The sequence below is a fragment of the Chaetodon auriga genome, chromosome 13 (assembly GCF_051107435.1).
Source record: "Chaetodon auriga isolate fChaAug3 chromosome 13, fChaAug3.hap1, whole genome shotgun sequence".
NCBI lineage: Eukaryota > Metazoa > Chordata > Actinopteri > Chaetodontiformes > Chaetodontidae > Chaetodon > Chaetodon auriga.
Genome location: NC_135086.1, coordinates 21,385,977 through 21,407,237, shown reverse-complemented (window position 1 = coordinate 21,407,237; position 21,261 = coordinate 21,385,977). Strand labels below are relative to the sequence as shown.

At 43.7% G+C, this 21,261-nt stretch overlaps 1 protein-coding gene across 2 annotated transcripts in view; it reads right to left on the bottom strand.

Annotated features, from left to right (window-relative positions):
• Nucleotides 1–2,644: 2,644 nt before the first annotated feature.
• Nucleotides 2,645–21,261, bottom strand: part of zmym2 (zinc finger, MYM-type 2) — a 32,400-nt gene continuing 13,783 nt past the window's right edge. For both annotated transcript variants that reach the window (XM_076746862.1, XM_076746861.1), the window contains exons 7-25: nucleotides 20,572–20,784; nucleotides 18,811–18,961; nucleotides 17,702–17,817; nucleotides 16,945–17,070; nucleotides 16,557–16,707; nucleotides 16,260–16,432; nucleotides 15,993–16,158; nucleotides 15,669–15,697; nucleotides 15,360–15,501; nucleotides 14,869–14,990; nucleotides 14,513–14,663; nucleotides 14,060–14,296; nucleotides 12,346–12,470; nucleotides 12,054–12,246; nucleotides 11,803–11,945; nucleotides 9,725–9,839; nucleotides 8,672–8,914; nucleotides 8,100–8,244; nucleotides 2,645–7,005 (exon numbers count right to left, since the gene is read on the bottom strand). In XM_076746862.1, coding sequence (XP_076602977.1) covers nucleotides 6,783–7,005; nucleotides 8,100–8,244; nucleotides 8,672–8,914; nucleotides 9,725–9,839; nucleotides 11,803–11,945; nucleotides 12,054–12,246; nucleotides 12,346–12,470; nucleotides 14,060–14,296; nucleotides 14,513–14,663; nucleotides 14,869–14,990; nucleotides 15,360–15,501; nucleotides 15,669–15,697; nucleotides 15,993–16,158; nucleotides 16,260–16,432; nucleotides 16,557–16,707; nucleotides 16,945–17,070; nucleotides 17,702–17,817; nucleotides 18,811–18,961; nucleotides 20,572–20,784 — 2,964 coding nt within the window. In that variant the 3' untranslated portion in view covers nucleotides 2,645–6,782. The remainder of the gene's footprint in view (nucleotides 7,006–8,099; nucleotides 8,245–8,671; nucleotides 8,915–9,724; nucleotides 9,840–11,802; nucleotides 11,946–12,053; nucleotides 12,247–12,345; nucleotides 12,471–14,059; nucleotides 14,297–14,512; nucleotides 14,664–14,868; nucleotides 14,991–15,359; nucleotides 15,502–15,668; nucleotides 15,698–15,992; nucleotides 16,159–16,259; nucleotides 16,433–16,556; nucleotides 16,708–16,944; nucleotides 17,071–17,701; nucleotides 17,818–18,810; nucleotides 18,962–20,571; nucleotides 20,785–21,261) is intronic.

Below are 21,261 nucleotides of genomic sequence, written 5' to 3'. Positions count from 1 at the left end.
AGCCCAAACAAAAAAAAACCCCACGAGGGTGAAAAAATGTTTTTACACCCCTCGCAGGCCTGGCTGTGTGGGCGCACAGGGCCGTTTTAGCTTTAGATCAATGGGACAAGTTACTGGAGTCTGGCCAACTCTGACAGATAGCACAGAAAGAAAAAAGCTTGCCTCTTCAAAAAATTGGGTTTTGTCACCGTGTTTTGTACCTCCGCCCGTCCACCGCCCCCCCAAAAAAATGTGAGGTGAAATGGGGGAATGTTTTTCCTTAAAGCCTCCAAAAGACTTGAGCTTTCATGCCTTGCTTCTTCTGGGTGGAGGGAGAGAGGGCGAGGCTGGGGGTGGGGAGGAGGAGTGTGCACGGGCTCATGGGTGGAGAGGGGAGGCCGCCTTACGTCAGCCGGCTGCAGATGTGAGCCTCTTGTCAGATGTGGGTCCTGACACGGAAGCTCCACAAAGCAGCAGCTCTTCCTGCGGCTAGTGATAGGTGTTATAGTTTAACAACACGTCTGGTGATGATGATGGTGGCGGTGATAAACCAGGAGCTCACGAATGCTCAGTCAGTCCCCGGGGAGGGGTTCACAGCGAGGGCGTAGCGCCCCCCATTGGGAGAGACCGGACAGTGCTCTTTTCACTCAAAGAGAGAAGCAGCCTTGTCTCTGGTCATTCCTATGTTTTGTCTGCCTTCATTATAGGATGACTTGCAGTCCATGCAAGTGTTCCTCTGTGCCACAGAGCTCCTGTTGTCCAAAAACTAGCAAAAACAGAACAGCGAGCCACACTGTTACACTGGCTGATGTTCCTTCATTACCCTGAAGACACACGCTGTAGTTTATTTTGAGTCAACCCCACATGCACCTTCCCACTGCCAGAAATACTCAGTAAAGACCAAATGTATTTTAATCCGCCACTGAAAATAGTCCCTCATAAATGAGTAACTGCAGTACACTATTATCTGCATTCAAAAGGACCAAATGTCCTACATGAAGAAGAATTACAGTCCACTTAGCAACGACTGACACAGAATTATTATATGTTCTGTACATTTCTTTAATGGGACATTTTGACTCTGTCCTCAAAGGACACATCGTTATGCTTCAACAAAATCAAAGCATGGTTTTGTTATGTTTATGTTTTGTTATGGTTCATTGTCTTCTAGTATGCATGTCTTTTATAGTGTATGTAGGGGTCATATCTTTTTGATGACATCATTTCTAGAGAATTAGAAACTATTTCAGCTATATTTAATGTTCATTTTGCAGTGGAGACCTTAAGTCTCCTCTCCTCAACAGCATTTACAGGCAACTTCATGAACTACATACATCCACACTACTACCGAGTCCCTGCGTAGTGACACAACACATCCTGGCCGCTTTAACCTCTCCAACACGACTTCCTGTCTTGCGAGCCTGAGCCTCGTCTCCCTGGCTGCCGCACTGACCCGGGGGTGTCGACAGGCCACACCTCCCCCTGCCCTGCTGTCCGTCAGCTCAAAGATAACTCTCCCTGCCGCGGTGTCATGTCCGCCTGGCACCTTGTAAAAAATGGACATGATAGCGAGGAAGGTCAGAGCGCAGTGAAGAGGCCCCCATGCTGTGCCAACATTGACACCCTGTAATAATTTTAACCTGGGGCTCACATATTTCTATAATCTCTGACGTTGGAATGGATAGCAAGGTCATTGACCCAGGATAATAATTCTTCCTTAGATAAGTGTGCTTCCAACTTTGTGTCAATAGTTTGGACCTTTCCCCATTTTAACATGACGGAGCCCTCCGCGCACAAAACCAGGTCCATGAAGAACTCGACAGGACTGATGAACTGGAACACTGACTGTGAGCCAGACCTTATCACCCAGTTCAAGTGCTGGTTCTCCCCAAATGAAAAGAACAAACCCAAAAACTTGCTTGTGATTAATATATACTAAATAAAACTTCAGTTGGACTTTTGTGCTACTTAAATACTACTGAAGTGTAATAAGTACAATATTAGTCTGGATGCAAGTACACTTAAGAATGCTCAGTATACTAATATTTTGTATATTTTAGTGTGTTTTTTCATCAGGGTCACTAATGCTCTTGTCTGTTTGGGAGCAAATGCAGCAGGACAAACATCTGGTGGAAACCCTGAAGACCCTGTGTGACCCTGTAGTGTATATAAAGTATTATCAGAGTTTTCATTCGCTGTCCCCTGCTGGTCTTTTCTCCATTTCCCCATTTGAGGGATTTGCAGCATCAACCTTCATCACACGACCCCGGTTCTTTAAAGGGTAAGTTCACCAACTTCACAACAGGACATTTCTCTTAGGTCGAGCACTATCAGGTTTTAATCTGTGGCTCTCTGCTCTTGACCCAAAACAATGAAACTGAACAGGAATGTAGTTTAAACAAGAAAATGTAAAAAAAACATAGCAGCACATTGTGTCAGCAGAAACAATGTCCTGGTTACTCCTAATTCTTTTTTTTTGTTTTAAGATTCTGTTCACCACCATCACATTGAATAAGCAGCGAGACAATCTCAAAGTCTGAGCGCATCAGAGTAGAGCTTCACAGCTCCATACCAGCAGGGGCAGGTAAGACTTCATTATGGTGTGCTGAACCTTTAATGTCCATGTGTTTTCACTACAGGCAAATAAAAGTGCACCGTTAAGGAGTCTGATTAGAAAATGAAACCATTTATTTAACATGACCGTATCAGCAGATCAGCCCACACATAGCATCAGACTCAAGTCACAATCACTCACTTTCAGTATATACAGATAGGCACATTCACATTAGGCATTAAAGCCAGCCACAGCGACTACTGAAGGTCCAAACCTGTGGCAGGTTTGGTCACTGCCTCTGAGTCCAGCAGGAAAGCTAGCCAGGTTGACCGGGGTCTCTGATCCTGCGTCAGTTTTGTTAAAACGCCACAGTCAAGTTTAAAGGTTTGGATTTTGGACTGGCGACACTCCTCTGGTGTCAGAATCCAGACCGACGTTCTCCCGCTCAGTCCTCTGCCTTAGTTCCTGAAATGTTACACTGCAGTTCAACACCACTCAGTCAAGTGTACAAAATAACAGGGACACCTGCTCTTTAGACAAAATAAAACTCTAGAGGAGCATTCCCTGACCTTGTTCCCCAGGTAAATCCACTTGAGCCAGGAGGAGCAGTGATGTGGATCATGCAGAGAAGACATGTTTGATTTTTGACCAGTGAGAAATTTGAGACATCGAGTTCATGGAGGGTCAAACTCAACTCATCCGGAGGGTGTTCCTTACATTTTGAGCACTGCTTGTGGGAACAGAAATTAGCTTGGTGTAAAAATGTATCCAACTTTAACATGTGAGAGCGCTGTCTCTATTTAAACGACAGCCAGTAAGTGACGACGAAGAAGCAGAAAAGGAATCTTCAAATAATCTTCACTTGAATTTAACTTGATGACACTTTATCCAATTTATTGAAACAATCAGAGCAAAGAATAAAACTCATAAGTAAAAAAAAGGGGACTTAAACCACAAATTAAAATAATAAAAAAAAAATCATAGAAATTAACAATGGATAGTATAACTCTGAAAGAAAACAGGTTCAGTTCATGAAAATGAAAAAAAATTCAAAAGCCCAACCAATTCTTTATTACATACAAGCTCTTGCTTCGCAGTGCTAACACTAAAACAGCTGGGAAGAAGACGAGGGCACTTCTTAACAAGTGCTCAGTTTTCAAACTAAATCGATATCAAGTTTAGAGGTGACTAATTGAAAAATACAAACACGGGGACAAAAGCGGAAAGGAAACATTCAAAAATAGTCTGTTGAGCTCTGAATAATCAGTGTCCTTCATGGTTAGCAGGTTCCTGCACCATATACCCTTTAATTAATGGACAAGAGAGAGACCAGGGTGCAGGACTGCAGCAGGTTTTCAAAGAATGACAGTTAAGGAAATGGCACCCATAAAAATCCCATCCCAATGCAAAGAGGATACAGTCAAACTAATAAAAAGAAATAAATAATCAGTCTTTTAAAAAGGCTTCTTGGGAGGCGGGTTTTCAAGCTGAAGGTTTCGGAGGGAGTTTTTATTTCCCCCCAAACGACACAGTGTCCCTCTGTGTTGACTCCATCTCAAATCACTTCCTCGTTTCAGAGATATTTACACTTCAAAGCAACCCAATCTGGGCTTAGTACGCATATAATGCTACATTGCATGAATGAAGGTTCCCCCAATGCAAGAAAATCCAAGAAATGCAGCATGTCGGTAGGTTGCCTTTACCTGACACCACAGCGAGTCAGGTCTGTCGGAAGAGAGATAACACAAGCTTTAGAGTCAGTCCTCTCTTACTGTCCTGGGATCAGTCCTGACTCCTGCTCTTCTGAGCTGAAGTCCTCTGTGGTGCAATGGTTTTTGCCTGAGAGCAGTACTGACAGAGGAAGAGCCGTGAGCGGGATGATGGGATGGAATGAAAGCAGCCGTTAATGGAGATGTGTGATATGGTAGATCGCCCTGACTGAGAGGAAGAGGCTGCTGGTCTAATGCTGCGTTCCAGACACGTTGGAGAGTCAGAAATTCCAAATTTCACCCAAAACGTGGCAAAACGTATCACACTGGAGGTTTCTGTTATGCACTCTGAAGCTGTTAGCACTACATAGCATCACTTTCAGCCTAGTTCGGTTTAGGTTCACAACTTTTAACCGCATTCACACACACACACACACACATACACACACACACACATTTTACCTGATTAGATTATGCTTGACTAGACTGTGCAGGTGTGCACGACATGTCTCTGACCCTTCTGTTGCACCTGTTAAGGCGGGATGATTTACAGCTGTTATCTCTTGGTACGATGAGTTTGGTGATCTCACAGTATTCACTGCATAAAGATATGGTCACAGAATAACACTGCCCGGCACACGCCCTCTGAAAAAGAGTCATGTTTCTGATGCAGGTGAGAACATTTGCCGTCTGGTAGTGTGACTATGCACTAAATACAGCGATGAAACAGGCTAAAATTATACCTCTGAGCACATCAGCCCAGTCAAAGGTGAACTCTGACAGCCGGCTGGAGAGCACACCAAAACAAGAAACGCATGCTTGGATTCGTCTGTTTTATGGACTTCAGTAAACGGAATGGTAAACGGCGAGCGAGCACTGGTGCGATGGACGCGTAATGTGACCATATCTTTATGGAGCAGTCAGAACAGATTTCACTCACCATTCATTTCTATGAGGAACAGATGTATTAGCTCCTGATCACAAACTGATCCCACCTTTCACTCCACACAGAGTTCAATCAGCCTGAACTGTGACACACGACATCTCTGGTGGGTGGGATTGACCTGCCATTCAATGTGTTCCAGCTGCATGGCCAAGTAATACCAGCAGAGAGGAAGGGATGCTGTTTAGCTGGACTGAGCGCAAGAACAGTGACAGAGGTTCATGGAAATGTCTGATAATGAACTTTGTGTTAGCATGCTAGCCCTGCTAAGCTCCTGCAGTTTCCAACCCTACCCACGCCATTTCCCGCCTGTTTTTCGCCAAACAACAGAGTAGTCAGACAGCACTTTCACACCACCAAACTTTGACCTGAGCAGAAGTCCGACAAGCTGACATGTGCGTGTGGATGGGTGATGCTAAATCTATAATTCATGAAACCAAATATTTGTTAAATGCACAAAGTGACACCTTCACTTCCATGTAACAGCAGAAATGTTAAACCCTCATTGGTGAAGTCACACTGGTCAAAGATGCAAGAGACCTGAAGCTGTCCGCCAATCAACGCATTTCTGCTGGAGAATATTAAGCGTTTCATCACACATTAAAATAGAAATTTGTATAAAGTAGCTCTTATACCAGCACGATTAGCTGCTAAATTTGGAACAGGATAGAATGTTGGCAGAGAAAACAAACAAACAAAAAAAAAAACTTCACCAGCTATGTTTCTACCTTTTTTTTATTTTTTTTAAGAAGCTGAACTACAAAATGCATCAAAGGTGGAATTTCAACCTACCAACTGGGAATTTCCAACTTCCAACTTTTCAGACAGACACAGCATCAGCCTTGCACTGCCTCCTCTACTCTTCTTGGGTAGTGGTCCTGGTCTCATCCAGACCCCTCCGCCTGCCTTGTCCCTTGCTTATTGATTATCTTTGTAAAAATTGAGTCCCTCTCTCACCCCAAGCACTCCACTGCCTCTCTTCCACACACAGACCGGTAGCGGTGAGGAGAAAATAACATCCCGACCCTTCGCCTCTGCGTCTGCTGGTACCTCCTTGTTGCCTCCTGGCGGCTGCTGATAACCTTTGTTAAAGCATTATTCTGTGTTGTTTAAAGTTTGAATAGATTTAAGATGAGAACTATAAACACGTTAGGCCCTTGGAATTGATGCCAGTGCACGACAGCACATCTTATCTTTCCAAAATATCATGATAACCGTCAATACGCTTTGTTTTCTACCTGACTGAGCTTTTGTTTGGCTAAAGATAATGAATTACAGCTCCACCCCCTCCATCTCTTACTCCTTATCCTCCTATTAACGTGAACTAGTTCACATCACACATCAGGACACATTGGTGGCCGTCCTCCTCCTCTGGTTTGTCAATCTACCAGCAGAAGCACAAGCTTGGGCTGCTCTTCACCACCATCATCATCCTCTGCTTTCTCAAGTTCCCTGTTGTGGATGCCCCTCACCAGGAGGAAACAGCAAGTCGGCGAGGAGGGGAAGGAGGGCTAGACGATAAGACAGGGGAGGAGCACGCACACTAGCTATCCTCTGCTGAAGGTTCTGGCTCTGCTAGCAGAAGTCCAGGCGACTGCTATTCTCCCCCAACTGCTTCGCCCCTGTCCTCTTCCTCCTCGTCTTCCTCCAGGTGTTGTTTGTCTGTGTAAATGTCCCTGACCAGGAGGACTCTGGTGAGGAGGCTCTCCAGGATCTGTCGCTCCAGCGGTGTGGAGCTGAACCACAGCGGGTCATCAGGACTGCAGGCTGGATCCGGTTGAACATAGAAGACGTCCAGACGCTCCCGCAACAATGGTGGACTGGAGGGAGGGAGGAAGGGTGAGGAGGGAAGGACGGGGTGAGAGAAGAAGTGAAGAGGCCAGAGTGGAAGGCAAGAAGAAAAGTGAGGAGAGAGAAGGAGAGAAAGGAAAGAAAGAGATAAGAGGAAGCATCAAGAACAGTGTGAGAAGAGAGGGGAGGTCAGGAAAAAATAAAAAGAGAAAGCATCATAGAGTGATAGAGTAAGAGATCAGTGTCGCAACAGGAGGAGTTAGAAGAGCAGGAAAAAGGGTGGCAGAGCAGAAAAGTGCAAAAAAATTAGATAAGAAGAGAAGACAAAGGAAGAAGAGAAGAAAATATGGTTAAAGGAGGGACAAGGAGAGAAAACGGGAGGTCAGAGAGAGAGAGAGAGAGAGAGAGAGAGAGAGAGAGAGAGAGAGAGAGAGAAGTGTGAACTTATTTGGATTTTCCTCATGAATAATACAGAGAAACTTTTGACAGCTGACAGTATTTCATGGCGAGTCCTCATCTTTCAATAATCAACACTGTGGTTCAGGATGTGAACAGCAATGAGTTATAATCACAGGACTCACACTGCTTAACTGAGTTTGGGATGCAAGACGGAGCAACTGAAGAGAAACACGTTGCCTAAATCAAACCTTCTACAGATTATACACATTATGAAATATATTCAGTTACTGCTATCTAAAACATCCATGAGGTTAATGTAATGTCTGAAGTTGAGCAACATTTTTAGGTTGTATTTTCACACTGTTTCACCATTTTTTGTCAGATAAAATACTAAATGTTTAATCACTACATTCATTGATCCATAAAATCATCAGTTGCAGGCCAGATTTTGATTTCAGCTGCTTCAGATTTAAAGAGGAACAACTTCTCTCTACAGTAACCTCCAACACTTTGAATAACTCCTGGAAATGCTTTGAGCATGAGATTAATGAAGTGGGAGAATCTTTGTTTTTCCAGCTGCTGCACAATCTGCTCCTCTGGGTAAGAACAGCAGGAGGAGTTTGAAATTGCTTCAACTACAGAGGTGAAGTACTGCGGTGAGGAAGACGGTACTTTAGAGAAAGAGTACTGTAATTAGCTGCAATAGTAAAGATGTTGACCTCACCACTTTGATCTGTAGAGGTCATACAGGCGACACTCGTGCTTCTTCACCGGGCAGCGTATAGTGGGGCCTCCTGAGTCGTCGTCTGGTTCATAGTCCTGATCGCTGTCCTCTAACTTACGCTTCCTCCTCCCAGACTCCGTTTGCACTGAAGGACCAGAAGACAAAATCAAACATTTTTAACGAGATAACGTGATTTGACCTTATTATTAAAGGCTGCAGGTAAGAGGTGGTACTCACAGGAGAGATGATGTCATCAACAGATTAACAGATTTAAGTGCAGATACAGAGAAAAGTTGTGGGACAGTCATGTTGGGGAGATTTTGCTGTAACGACTAAATTTCCCCAGTGTGGGATCAATAAAGTCATAAATCTTATCTTATCTTATGTTTTTCTTTATCTTATCTAGACGCTATCATGCATGTTCTTTACGGTGGCTGTGATAACATGCAGGTTCTTTCTACTAATTTTATTTTCTAAGACAAGACGCTAGTCGCATTAACTGCACTGATATTGCTCGGACGCATCAGAAAAGTGCTACAAATGTTCAACTGTGTCCGCGCTGCTCGCCTCACCGTGGTGATCCTGAGAGATGGAAGGCACGCGGATGCAGACAGTGGTCTCCTTGGTGACAGGATGGACGGTGTCAGGGCTGTAGACGTTGGCGAAGGAGAGGCGGAGGTGCTGCTCCACGGTGCGCAGGCCGAAGTATTTGGTGTTCAGGTAGACCAGAGAGCGCAGCAGAGCGGAAGGACTCTGCTCGCCGAGCTGCCGGCTGCTCCACAGGCTCTGCTCCTCCACTCGACCCCACAGCGAGCCTGGAGAGCAGCAAACACGTTAAAACCCTTTCTACAACCCCGATTCCAAAACAGCTGCGACGCTGTGTAAAACATAAATAAAACCCAACGCTATGTGCTTAGTTGTGTTTGTTCACGGCTTTGATTCCATCCATCTATTCACAATTGGATCTCACTCATTTCAAACGCTCAGATTTTTGGATCAAGCAGATTTCAATTCTGGGCTCCCCATGAGCTCGCCCAGTGGAGTGTGTACCATGTATTAAGGCTGAGTCCTGACTGCAGAGGCCCGAGTGTGAGTCCAGCCCTTTGCTGCATGTCATTCCCTCTCTCTGCCCTGCCTTTCCTGCCTCTATCTCAATACAGCAGAAGTAAAAACTAATTTTAGTTTCAGTGTAAACTCATTTTTAACTTCATAGCTTCAAATGTGTTGCCTGTTGGGGCTGATAGAGTGTCCTCATTTGACAGTACAGTGCAATCACAGCGTGTCAGGATGTGAACAGCAGAGGAGTTCTAATCATTGGACACCGCTCACGATGGAGCAACACTACAGTTAAACGGTCACTAGCTGGCGCCAACAAGCACACACTCATACACTCATACCACAGTGCCACATGTCCAGTGTCATCATCAGTGGTAGATTTACTTTCTAAGCTCCACATTTTTGGATTGTGTCCCTCTAATTGTCCTATTTTGTGTACAAAATGTGGTCACTCACTTATGTAGTGGGTCAAATTTCTTATAAATTCCAAAAAATTTGACAATATTCAATAGAGCAGACTTTTAGTGCTGGACTGACGGTGATATCAGACGACGCGTGGCTGCACTCACCATCAGGAAGCACACTGGGCTGCCAGTCCTTCAGGACCTTATTGAGTTCCTCTCCAAACTGCTGGTAGCACGGGTCACTGAACAGGTCATCCGTCCGGCCTTTGGCGTGAAGATGCTTCAAACAGACAAAAAAACTCAAAGTTAAAAAAGGTGAAACACACGCAGGCTGTGTTTGCTCATATGCATTCAACCTTCAGTGTCCTCATATTTAGATCATCATCACTGTTTTCCAGAATGTGAACAGCAAAGAGTTCTAATCACTGGACACACAAATCTGTACATTCAGACCCATCTGGAGCAGAGCGTGGATATTTTCTGGCTTCCTGCTAAAAAAATACAAAATACAAGTCTTCACCTCAGTGAAACCCCACAAACCAGCTCACTGAAAGGACATTTTCAAAAAGGGAGGGAAGTTTACCAGCAGGCCCAGACAAAGTGTGAAACATTTTCAAGTGTTTTAGGCCTCAAACTGTACATAAACCATGAAATCTGAAAACAGGGATCGTTCTTACCAACAGAGTCACAGTTCTTACATGTTTCTGTGAGAAAACTCTCACTGCAGAGGACCTCTGGCCGTCCTGCGCTCCTCTCTGCAGCCATGCTGTGCTGCTGCTGCTGCTCACATGTGGGAGCAGGAGGGAAGGCTGTGCACCAGTACTATCTGTCCCTCTGGAAACACACTCTGAAGCTGAGTTCCTACCTCTAAAATGACTACAGAGGGATTTTACTGGGACAAAAAGGAAAGTTCTTGCTTCGTGTATTTACTCCCTGTGAATATTTATATTGTTTTATATAAATCTAAATTTCATTATTTTGCATTATCTTCTTTTTTTTATTTTAGTTGGTGAAACAGTGACACTTAATGACAGGAAGTCAACAAAAATACTACTGAATTGAGCCTTCTGCTACATTATGGCAAGTGCCAGAGATGCCTCAATTTTGTTTTAGTTTTTTAAAAGTATTTTTAATGGCATATTTGCCTTTATTTGATAGACAGCAGTGAGGTAACAGGAAGTGAGGGGGGAAACAAAGGAGGGACATCAAGGGTAGGACTGTGATTGTATGCAGCAGGATGTCCCATTCTTTTCAGAATGCCTTTATTAGTCCCCCGAAGGAGAAATTCCGTATTGTTTTTGCAGTATAAACTGGATACACTGGAAGTTGAACAAAGCTCCACAGAACTAGTTAGATGAGGAGAGACTGACATGAAAATAAAAAAAAATGTTTTCATTTTAAGAAACAACATGACAACTAGATTTCCTGCCTCATGGTTTATGCCTCCATCAGTCAAGCTGCAGTTTACATCCATGTGTATCCAGACTGATAACATACAGTGAAGACTTTTGAGGAATTCAATAAAAGGTATTCAGTGTATTTTTTTGGTGAAACAGAAGATTTCCAGTGAGAAACATGCTGTCCTGAGTGCAGAGGACTGATAGAGAGCTTCATCACATGGTGCAAAGACAATCCCCTGAAGCTCAACATCAGCAAACCACTGAGCCTGTTGTGAACTACAATGATTCAAAGATGGATGTCGCTGCAAAGAAGCTACAAATTGTAATCTTCAACCCGACAGCACAGAAAATCTCTACAATCAGCACAGTTTGAAGGTGGACACCCAAGATCAGTGTCAACAATTCAGCATCTGACCAAGTGTGAAATGTGGTCACAATCTGCCCTTCTGTTCCTGAGTTAAGGTGTTGAATAATGACCTGAGAAGAGTTTCTGCAGAACATTATGATGTCACAGTGGAGTTGACCTTTGGATATACAAGGTCATGACTTCAGCTTTTTATCCTGTCAGACATTTGTGTGAAATGTCATCATAGATAGTGTATGAATTCTTGACTTACGGTCAAATATGTGTCTGGTGTGGTCACAGTAACATTTGTGCCAATTTTAAAAAACAAAGGGCATAAATAAATAAATATTTCAGATGGACTGTTTGCACAAACATGTGGTGCAATCTTTGTGGTGCAATGATAAATGTCTCCATGTCCAGTCTTGAGACTTTGGTGTCTGCTTTACAGTCTTATGTCTTGCTGGAGAGGTGCTGGTGTTTCTGGGGTTTGTACCAACCTGCTGGATCCCCAGACAGAGGTAGAGGATGCTGTCTGGAGAGTAGCGCTCCCCACTGGGCCTGCAGACCTCCCTGACAAACCGGGCCAGAGCCACATTCAGCTCCTCTGAGCTCAGCAGCAGCAGGTTACTTTTAGTCCGGGCTGCAGGAGATGGAAACAGACACCGACTCCGGTTAGCAACACATCTTACAGGTTTTCAAATTCGACAATCAACCTTTCACTTCTGGCATTTTCAGCCAAACAATGCACCTGGTTTGGAGCTGTCCTTTACTTTGGTGTCATCTGATTGGTCAGAGGGAGACAGCGCCCAGCGTTTCCAGGCATGGACACCATATCGAGCTTTGAGGGGCAGTGATCGACCTTCTGAGTGTCTGCCTGTTGGATGGGAAGAAGAGGACAAGGCTGGATCTGAGCTCTCCTCCACCGCTTGCCTTTTGTTCCCCTGCAACACAATCACACCAGTTACTACACAATTAACTGTAGCTGGCCACAACAAAGGACTCACATTGTTCCATGCGCGTGTTTGTGTCTGTGCACATACTTGTCTCCTGGGCTGTGGTCGAGGTGAAGACTCCTGCGCCTCCTCCTTCACCTCTGCCAGGACTGGAGGTAGAGAGAAGCCCATGTCCTCATCCATTCCCTCCAGGACTGGAACAGGGTCTGAGGCTGAGACAGGAAACAACATCTGTCAGATTATTTTCTTATTTGTTATATGATGGAAAAATAAATCCAGTCAGGATGGGAAACAGGTAACACTACTTTAGATTTAGGGGTTTATACACTGTGACTCGGCATTCAGAGTTCAGTGGGTCAGCACTTACTTCAACGACTTATTGTTAAGACACTGAGTGTGTCAGCATTATGGGGTCCTGAGCCTCAGGTAGAGTGACGCGCTGTCATAGTCAGTATAATTACATGCATTTAACAGAGCAGGTTATTCAGACAAACAGGTTTAGGCAGCAAATCACACAACATGTTTACATGCACTGTCACTGAAGAACCATGTATACCTGCAGGAAGTCAGTAGTCACATATCTCCCCTACCCCCCAAAACTATTCCACAGCATTACTTACTTATTTAATCTATACTAGTGATAGAGGAGGCAGAAGAAGACAGACAGATAAACATGAATGTGTCTGAATTTAACACATATGAGGATAAGGCACTTTTATCTCTGATAAAATATCTCTGACTGGAACTCTGTTACTTAAGAGGCCGCAGAGTGTGATGGAAATTAGCCCCAAATCAGACTCTCTGGCTTGTGGACAGGAGAGAAGATGAGACTGATCGATGCTAAAAAACCCGTCTGGCAAGAATGTTGTTCATATTACTAGTAAAATCAGCGATAGCAGCTGGTGAATTTTCAGCAGCTAAAAGAATCCAACTGCTGCAGCCACATTAAAGGTTACACTTAAAGTATTTATATAGTGTGTAGATGCTTGATGGGGCGTTACATTAAAAGGTTACCACTTTAATTTGTAAGGTAAAAAAATGCTCTTTATGATGCTAATAATGCAATTTATTTACCAAAAATGGAAAAGCATTCAATGATGCTGTTTACGAGAATTATACAAAAATACTGAAGGCTGAACGTAATGAGTTCTGAAACACTGCTTTCTGAGTTTAGGGCAAAAAGCTTAGTTTGAGAAAGAGACCAGCATATTTTGGCTATGCTCCCAAGAATGGACCGAATATTGTGGCTGAAGCTGCGGTTGAAGGACATATGATCATGGCTGAGCAATACACAGTCAGGGACAAAAAATCAATAGAGTAAGAAGCTAGCACATGTATTGGCCTGGTTAATGACCTCATACTCTTCTGGACGGTAGGTGGCGATGACAGCAGGTCCAGAAATAGCCAGAGGGAGGAATCTGAATTTCAATTACCGTGCTGATCCATTAAAAACCCATGCAGTCGGATGCTGTTACATAAGCGCTGCTTCACTAAACAGAATGAATGAGATGGCTTCAGTTCCAAAATAATGTCAGGAATGATTTTTATATTCAGTTATGTTTAGTATGGAATGAATGAGGTCTGTCGTGCTTAGCAGATGATGAAAAGTGCACCTAAAAGGGCTCAATGTTCCTTTCCTGTTATATCGAAGTCAGTCTCTGACTGTTTGAAATCCAGAGCCTATCAACACCAAACACTGCAGGACCACGATCCCTCTCGGCTTGTGAGTGGTTCCTGACCGACGCTGCCTCCCTGGTCTACCACTGACAGGCCTGGAGCTCCATGTACAGGAGGTGTTTACCTTGAGGGAAGTCCGCCTCCAGGTCCAGGTCAGGCTCGTACTTCTCCTCCTCCTCTTCCTCCTTTTCCCCCTCCTCTTCCTCCTTTCCCCCCTCCTCTTCCTCTTCCTCTTTCTCCCCCTCCTCTTCCTCCTTCTTCCCCTTCTCCTCCTCTTTCTCTTTCTCCTCCTTGTCCTTGGACCTGCTGCTGGAGGACTCCTCCCCTCCACACTCCGTCTTCACCTTCACCGGCTTCACATCTGAAACACACAGCCGGGTAGGTGCTCGCTGTCATTATTTGCTGCTTTATGTGTATCTGACTGAACTGTCTTGCCTGGTCAAGACTGAAATAAACAAACAGTTAAACCTAAAAACCACGTCTCTGTGTGCACTTTCTTCTGAATATTTGACACTTTGGACATTTAAAATAAAGAGAGAATTTCAAGAATTTCCATCAGTGTTCATCCCCTGTGTACCTGGCGTCTGGTCCTCTGTGATCATATCGGCCATGGAGAGCAGGTCTGCCTCCAGAGGATCAGAGGGCACTTTGTTTTTCAGTTCGTTGATGGTCTGGATGATCTCCTCTGCCCCCTGCAGGGTAGTGGGTAGGAAAACAGGCACAGGAACCTGGATGGGACGAGACATGTAGGTTTTTGGTTAGAAATCAGACAACTCTGATTAGCAAATCTCCCCTCACTTTGCGTGAGTGAGTTTGCTGCGTTTGCCAATTTGTTCTGACAAGAGACACTTTAAGCAGCGTGTCATTGTAACATCCATTAAACAGGCTTTTGTTGATTTTTCTGATGTTCTTCAGCTAAGGGTCATATCTTACCGGTACAGGCAGAGAGATGGGAGCAGGAGTGACCTGGGAGTACATGTTCATGGGCACGGGGATGAAGACTGGCACAGGTATGGGTACGGGAACATACTCCCTCTTCACACCATCATCTACATCTGTGGACACAGACATGCCAAATCATAACATTATCTGTGCAAATCAGTATGTGTATTAATGGGTCATAAAGTAATGATTTCAATATGCAAGCAGCAGGAATTCCTCCACATAACTGTTAAGCTGGACTCAGACCAAAACTTCACTAAAATACAGCAATGTCCCAGTTCTACTGGCTCGCTAAAGCAAACTTTATCTGTGTCTGACCTGTGATCATATGCTATTCACTGAGCCCTGCACATCTCTGATTCAAATCCAGCTGGCTGCCTTTACTGCCTCATATCATTTCCCTCTATCAAACTAATTCAAAGTGTCTGAAATGAAAGGAAAACTTGGTAGCACTCTTCTGAGTGTGATGCTGCTGTGTTTACCTGTCTGTAAAAGTTTGCTCTGCATATGAGGCTTGCAGTAGGTGGCCTTGGTCAGGGTGAGCGGCTTGCAGAGCACTGCCTTGTTCTTGACATCTCTCACCAAACCTCCACCGGCGTACGCCACAGAACCCTGATTCACCAGCTGCAACGTGGCAGAGAAAAAAAAAAAAAGGGCAGGTTTTAATTGCAAACAGAAATAACAACAAACAATAGGCTTGTTTTTAGAGGACAGTAGATAAATCTGAGAAAACAGAAAATATAAATGAAGTACATCTCAGAGCAACTGATGATGATGAAATTCTTCCTTACCCCAAGTTTGGTGCCTTGCATGTCGAACCCTGTAAAGAGGAAAATGAAATACATCACATCTTTAACTCGTAAAGAAATCATGAGAGACAGTCACACAAGCAGGCAGGCTTGACTTTCTTTGTATCACTGCAGTTCAGATAACACTGATTCATTCTGTAATACTTGACCCTTAAAGAGCATTTTCTGTTACATGGAACAGTAAGCATGTCCTTAAGAGGGTAATCTGTAAGACCTTAGTTCCTCAAAAGGAAACACACACACACACACACACACACACACACACACACACACACACACACACACACACTAACACACAGTTCATACCCATGCTGGAGTTCTCGGGGCCTTTCTGTGTGACCATGATGGGCTCGTTCTGCTGGCAGTAGAACTTCAAGAGACACTCCTGGTCACAGAAATGCTTCATCTCTGCTCTCCACATCACGGACTCCGTCAGGTTACCCTGCACCTTACAGCAGTCACACCTCGCCGCCTAGTGGCCACAAGCGGACAGATTCACAACACTGAGAAAAACTTGTTTCGCATGCGGAATTTGTGTTCATTTAGTAACAGACACGTTGAGTATGAGCGGACCTTGTAGTACCAGTCGTGGAACTTCTTGGCACAGGTCTCGCTGCAGAAGTCCCGGGTCATGCCACCGAGCTGCCGGGTCACACCTCTCTTACAGAGCTGGTTGCAGTGGTTACAGCTGACACACTTCAGACCCAACCGCTTGATAAAATCCTGCTTAAATAACAGCTTGCAGCCTGGAAAACGACACCAAACAATTAAAGAGAAGAAAAGATAAAGAAAAAAATGAAACAGAAAAAGGAAGTGTAAAACAAATTGCTCAGATTTCTGAAGTTTCTTAGAGAGGAAGGAGTTTAGTACCTTCGCTGCAGAAAGGTCTCTTCACCCCTGAGAACTTGACCGTCTCATGTAGCGTCTTCTCCTCCTGGCAGTACTCACAGAACGTCACAATGCAGTGGAGCTTCTTGTAGTCCTCACAGCACGCTTTACTGCAGAACTGGTAGACCTTATCCTGAAGACACACACACACATAGATAAATGTACTGTACCTATTCTGATTCATCTGCTCTGCATTCATTTACTGGCTAAAGTTTCAGCTCTTTGGTCGACTCCTTGAACTTTTATCATCTATGGTTCTTTTATTAAAAACAAATAAAAAATAAATAAAGAAGAGCATTATTACTTGAAGAAAAAGACAGATCTGCCTGTGATATGTATAAAAAAAAGTTGCTCCTGGAGGTGGTCTTACCTCCCAGTCCAGAGTTTCGGGCTTGAGGCTGAATGATCCTCGACAGTAGTTACACTTCAGCTGGACAGTGTTGTTCGTGGTGGAGAGGGGCGTCTGTCCATTGGTGGCCATTTGAAGAGTAGCATTCTGTTAAAAAAAAAACAAAACAAAACAAAACAATCACATGGAGAAAATGCAGCTTAGGCATGATCCAACATGCCTAATGCCTGTCAGCATCCTGTTACTGGATATATCAAAACACACCACCTGGTTGTACTACAGAGATAATTAATGAAGCTAAAAAACACACACAGTGACCTGAAAATACCTCAACGCCCACAAACCTGTCTTTCCACATGGGCGCTATTATATGAACTCTGTGTCATAAACAATGATGGAGGCATGGAAGTCAATATGTAAATTTATGCAACATGATGCTAAAAAACTAATCAGGCCATGGACTCCACTGAAGAAAGGTGGTGTCTCATGTTTGTGTTTAGAGCTGCTGTTTTCATGAGCATGTGTCCAATGGGTGGAGGACAATGGCTAACCTAGGTTGCATGCAATTAGTATTTTCTGCTTATTTCAAGGAGCATCCTGTTCACTGTCACAGCAGCAGACACTATAGTTAGACAAAACTATGTGGCATTTTCATTCAACTACACCAAATAATTACTGTATTTAATAATCCAGAACACATCAGAGGGACATGAGGCACTAAAAATAAGCTGGACCCATATTTGTGTCTTCTGATTTGAAATAATAAAAGAGCCCCCACCTGGAACTTGGTAACACACTGCGAGCTGCAGAAGTTGAGGATGTTTCCCTCTGGCAGTGTGGCCTGGTACTGCGGTAATGAGTTCCTTTTACAGAAGTGACATGTGGGCTCTGTGTCTGCATACACACAGACATCAAACATCACAACAATACAAAGAGGCAGTTATTACATATGCTTGTGGTTTTTAAAGATCCTTTTTACATAAGTTGTTCCTACTTACGTATTCAATGTTTGGTAACATAAACAGTGGTCTACCCAGGCCTTACCATGACAAATGCACATTATGTTTCTGCTAAAGCGTAGGGTTGGGCAACATGACGGTGTATACTGTACAACAGTAGAAATGCTCCCACCGGTAGAGACTCGGGAGTGCTGTGTCCACAGCAGGAGCTATCCCTTAGTGTCTCAGCTATATATTTGGGGCAGGATCAGGGCTGGATTCTCACATGATCTCGTGATTCTCACAAATCCAGCTGCCTCGCAAGGCAATTCGCTTTGGGCAGCAGGATTGCTAACCATGCTCTCACGGGACATGACAGCAGCAGTTGGTGACAGTAATGCACCTCCAAGCTGGAGAAAACGCAGAGGACTACTTGTAACACTTGAACTTATTGTTCCCATGTGGAACGTTGGAGCTTCTGTTTTGAAAGAATGCTAGTTCTTCTGTTTTGAGTTTTTCTGTGGTTGACTCAAAATGAAGAAAATAATCCAATATGATGAAGTGTGGTATGCCAATCTTAAAGCATTACTTCTTTCAAATTAGAGAACAATTACTGTATCCTGATAAATACTGTTGTTATGATAGAAGATTACACATGCCATTGATTTTAGCCATGTTGCCCACCCCCACTACTGCCCACCTACAGCACTGAGAACACAACTTTGCGTTGCTCATATCTGTTGAACATCTTATAGGATTTTGTGGAATACATTATCTCTTTTTCTGGTTGAAAAAAAAAAAATTTTCAACATGATAAAAGGTTTAAAGTGAAAGCCACACTTCAGATGGCCCTTTCAAAAATCAATATTCTTCAACCTGGAATGTTTATGGTTCAAAAAGCTCACTTTCAAAGCTTCAACCCTCTTGTTTGAGTCGTCTGGTTACTCACTGAGGAAAGAGGTTGACGTCAGTTTGCCCTTGTTCATGCAGTTGACAGAACAGTAGGAGCCCATGGTGCCGCCTGCTCCGAGGCTGTGGAGCACCTCGCCTGTCTTGATCAGCGTTTTGCAAGTCAGGCAGCTCGCAAGTTTACTGTGGGCCTGAGACAGAGGAGAAAACACCACATCAGAACAAACAACGACACAATGACCTGCAATGACTATAAGATTCTAGCAACTCACTGATAAAGCTAGTGAGGGGACAAACGGATTATTAGTAATTGTGGGAAATCTTCACTGAAACCAGAGATTCTGATGTGTTTGTTAAGAATCCAGAGTGGCTTCTGACCTTGATGACATATGAGCATTAACAGAGCAAACAGACTATCTGTTCGCTTTGTGACTCTTTTCCCGCTGCTCTGTCCTATTATTATCATCACAGTGGTAGCAGCATCATCGGCCCTGGAAATGTGTTACAGCATTATTTGATAAAAATGCATCTTCAGTATGTGCAGTCAGACCTGGTACCGTTGTCACTTTTATTTATTCCTCCCAACAAAGTACATCAGGGAAAATGCAATTACAACTGAGTAAAGATTGAGGTCATTTTCCTCACTGTGCTAAACTGTGATTATTGAATTTGAGTTCTTCAAAGATTGATTTAAAAGTGAGGCGACATTACAGAATTCAGAATGTGCCTCCTCTCTCCTGCTGGCATAAGTTAGGATCTATTGAGAGGAACTGATAAATTCTTGAGGATTTTTCAACTTTTTATAGAAATGTGGACAACAGAGCTAGTCAGACAGAGAGAAGACTTGTCATCAGCCATGGAAACACTTAGCTTTCACTATTAAATCAGCTGCGCTGGTCTGTTCTAGATGGATCATTACTGCTCATATTGGATGTCTGACAAACACCAGCTCACAGTTTCAGTGAACAGTCAGCCTGTCGTTTGAATTTCATGCCACTGCAATGAGACAGACGCCATGGTTTCTTCCACTTATTAGCAATAATGTCCAATAGGCCAAGCAAATATTGAAAATTAACACAATTTAGTTGTGATATCTTGAAAAAGGGGAATAACAGAATGACTAGAGATTTAAAGGGCTCCAAAGGGTTGGTGACCCATGTCCTGCTAAAGTGTGCCTTTCATCATCTGGAGGTTCCTAGTCTGTCCACACAACTTGGCAGGACAAACAGTGGCTGCTCAACTCTGTAACTCCATCAACAATCATGACCAAGACTGGACCTTTAAAAAAAAAAATTCACACAGTGGAGGCCAACATGTAAACAATCATTGGCAGAAAAGAACACACATCCTCAAAATAAAATGCTGATCGAACCATTAGTAATATGGAGTAGAATATAGTCCTTTTGCTTTCAGTGCAAACAGAGTCCTTTTTCATTTGCTTTGTTCACTCAAGGACCATTTGCTGTCTCACTTGGATTTTCATTTCCTATTATGACAAAGCACACTAGTATTTCTGCAACTGTAAATGCTTTTTTTTTCTCATATATATATATATCTTAGGAGGACGAGTAACAAAGCCAGGTTGATGATTTTATTGTAGTTACTGTGGAGGCAGATGCCTGGCTGTGAGGAGGAGGAGGGGTCGCCCCAGCAGAAACTTTGCCATGTGTCAAAGTTCTGGCTGTCAAGGCAAAGCTGTAGTTTTAAATGAATGTAGTTGAATGAAATAAATGAATCAATCACATAGGCCCCAATCAGGCAAATCCTACACACCTGCAGCCTGCATTTGGGCCTACAGTACCTGCTTGTACTCCCTAATGCAGTTCTGGCAGCAGAAGCGTTTCTGTTGGCCATCAACCAGCAGGAAGTGGTTCGCTGACGCTCGGCTGGGCAGGTAGTCGCCACACTGCTCGCAGCAGTTCATGATCAACCCATTGGCCCTGCGGTAAACGTTGAAACATGTGTCGCTGCAGATCTTATGAGTCACAGTCTTAAAGCTAACCTCGTGCCGTATCTGTTGACAGAAAAATGCAGAAATGGCAGCAAGAGCCGATTAACTCCACTTCATTTATCTTTCGTCTGCTCAGTCTGAGAGCAATGTAGTTATGCATCACACTTTGTTTCACTTCATTTCTGTGGAATTCTAGCTTAGCCCAAACAACCCTTTCAGTGGAAATCCAATAGTGCTTCCCATTGTGAAAATGCAGGCTTGCTCTTGAACAGCTGATCAGCGCCTCTTTCATGCATTTGCTTTCTAAGTTGTCCTAAGTTGTGACATCCTGAAATTAAAATTAGCTAAAGCTACAGGGAATGACAAATCTACTGGAAAACTCTTGTTTCTTTGTTGTTTAATTCCTACATCTGCATATTGTCCATGTTATGTGCTTGCTTAAATCATGGAGGAGATGCAAATAATGCAAGCAATTTTATGATGTCACAAATGTAGATGGCTGTGGCTGCTAGGTGACAGTAGTGCTGGTTAGCTGAGGCA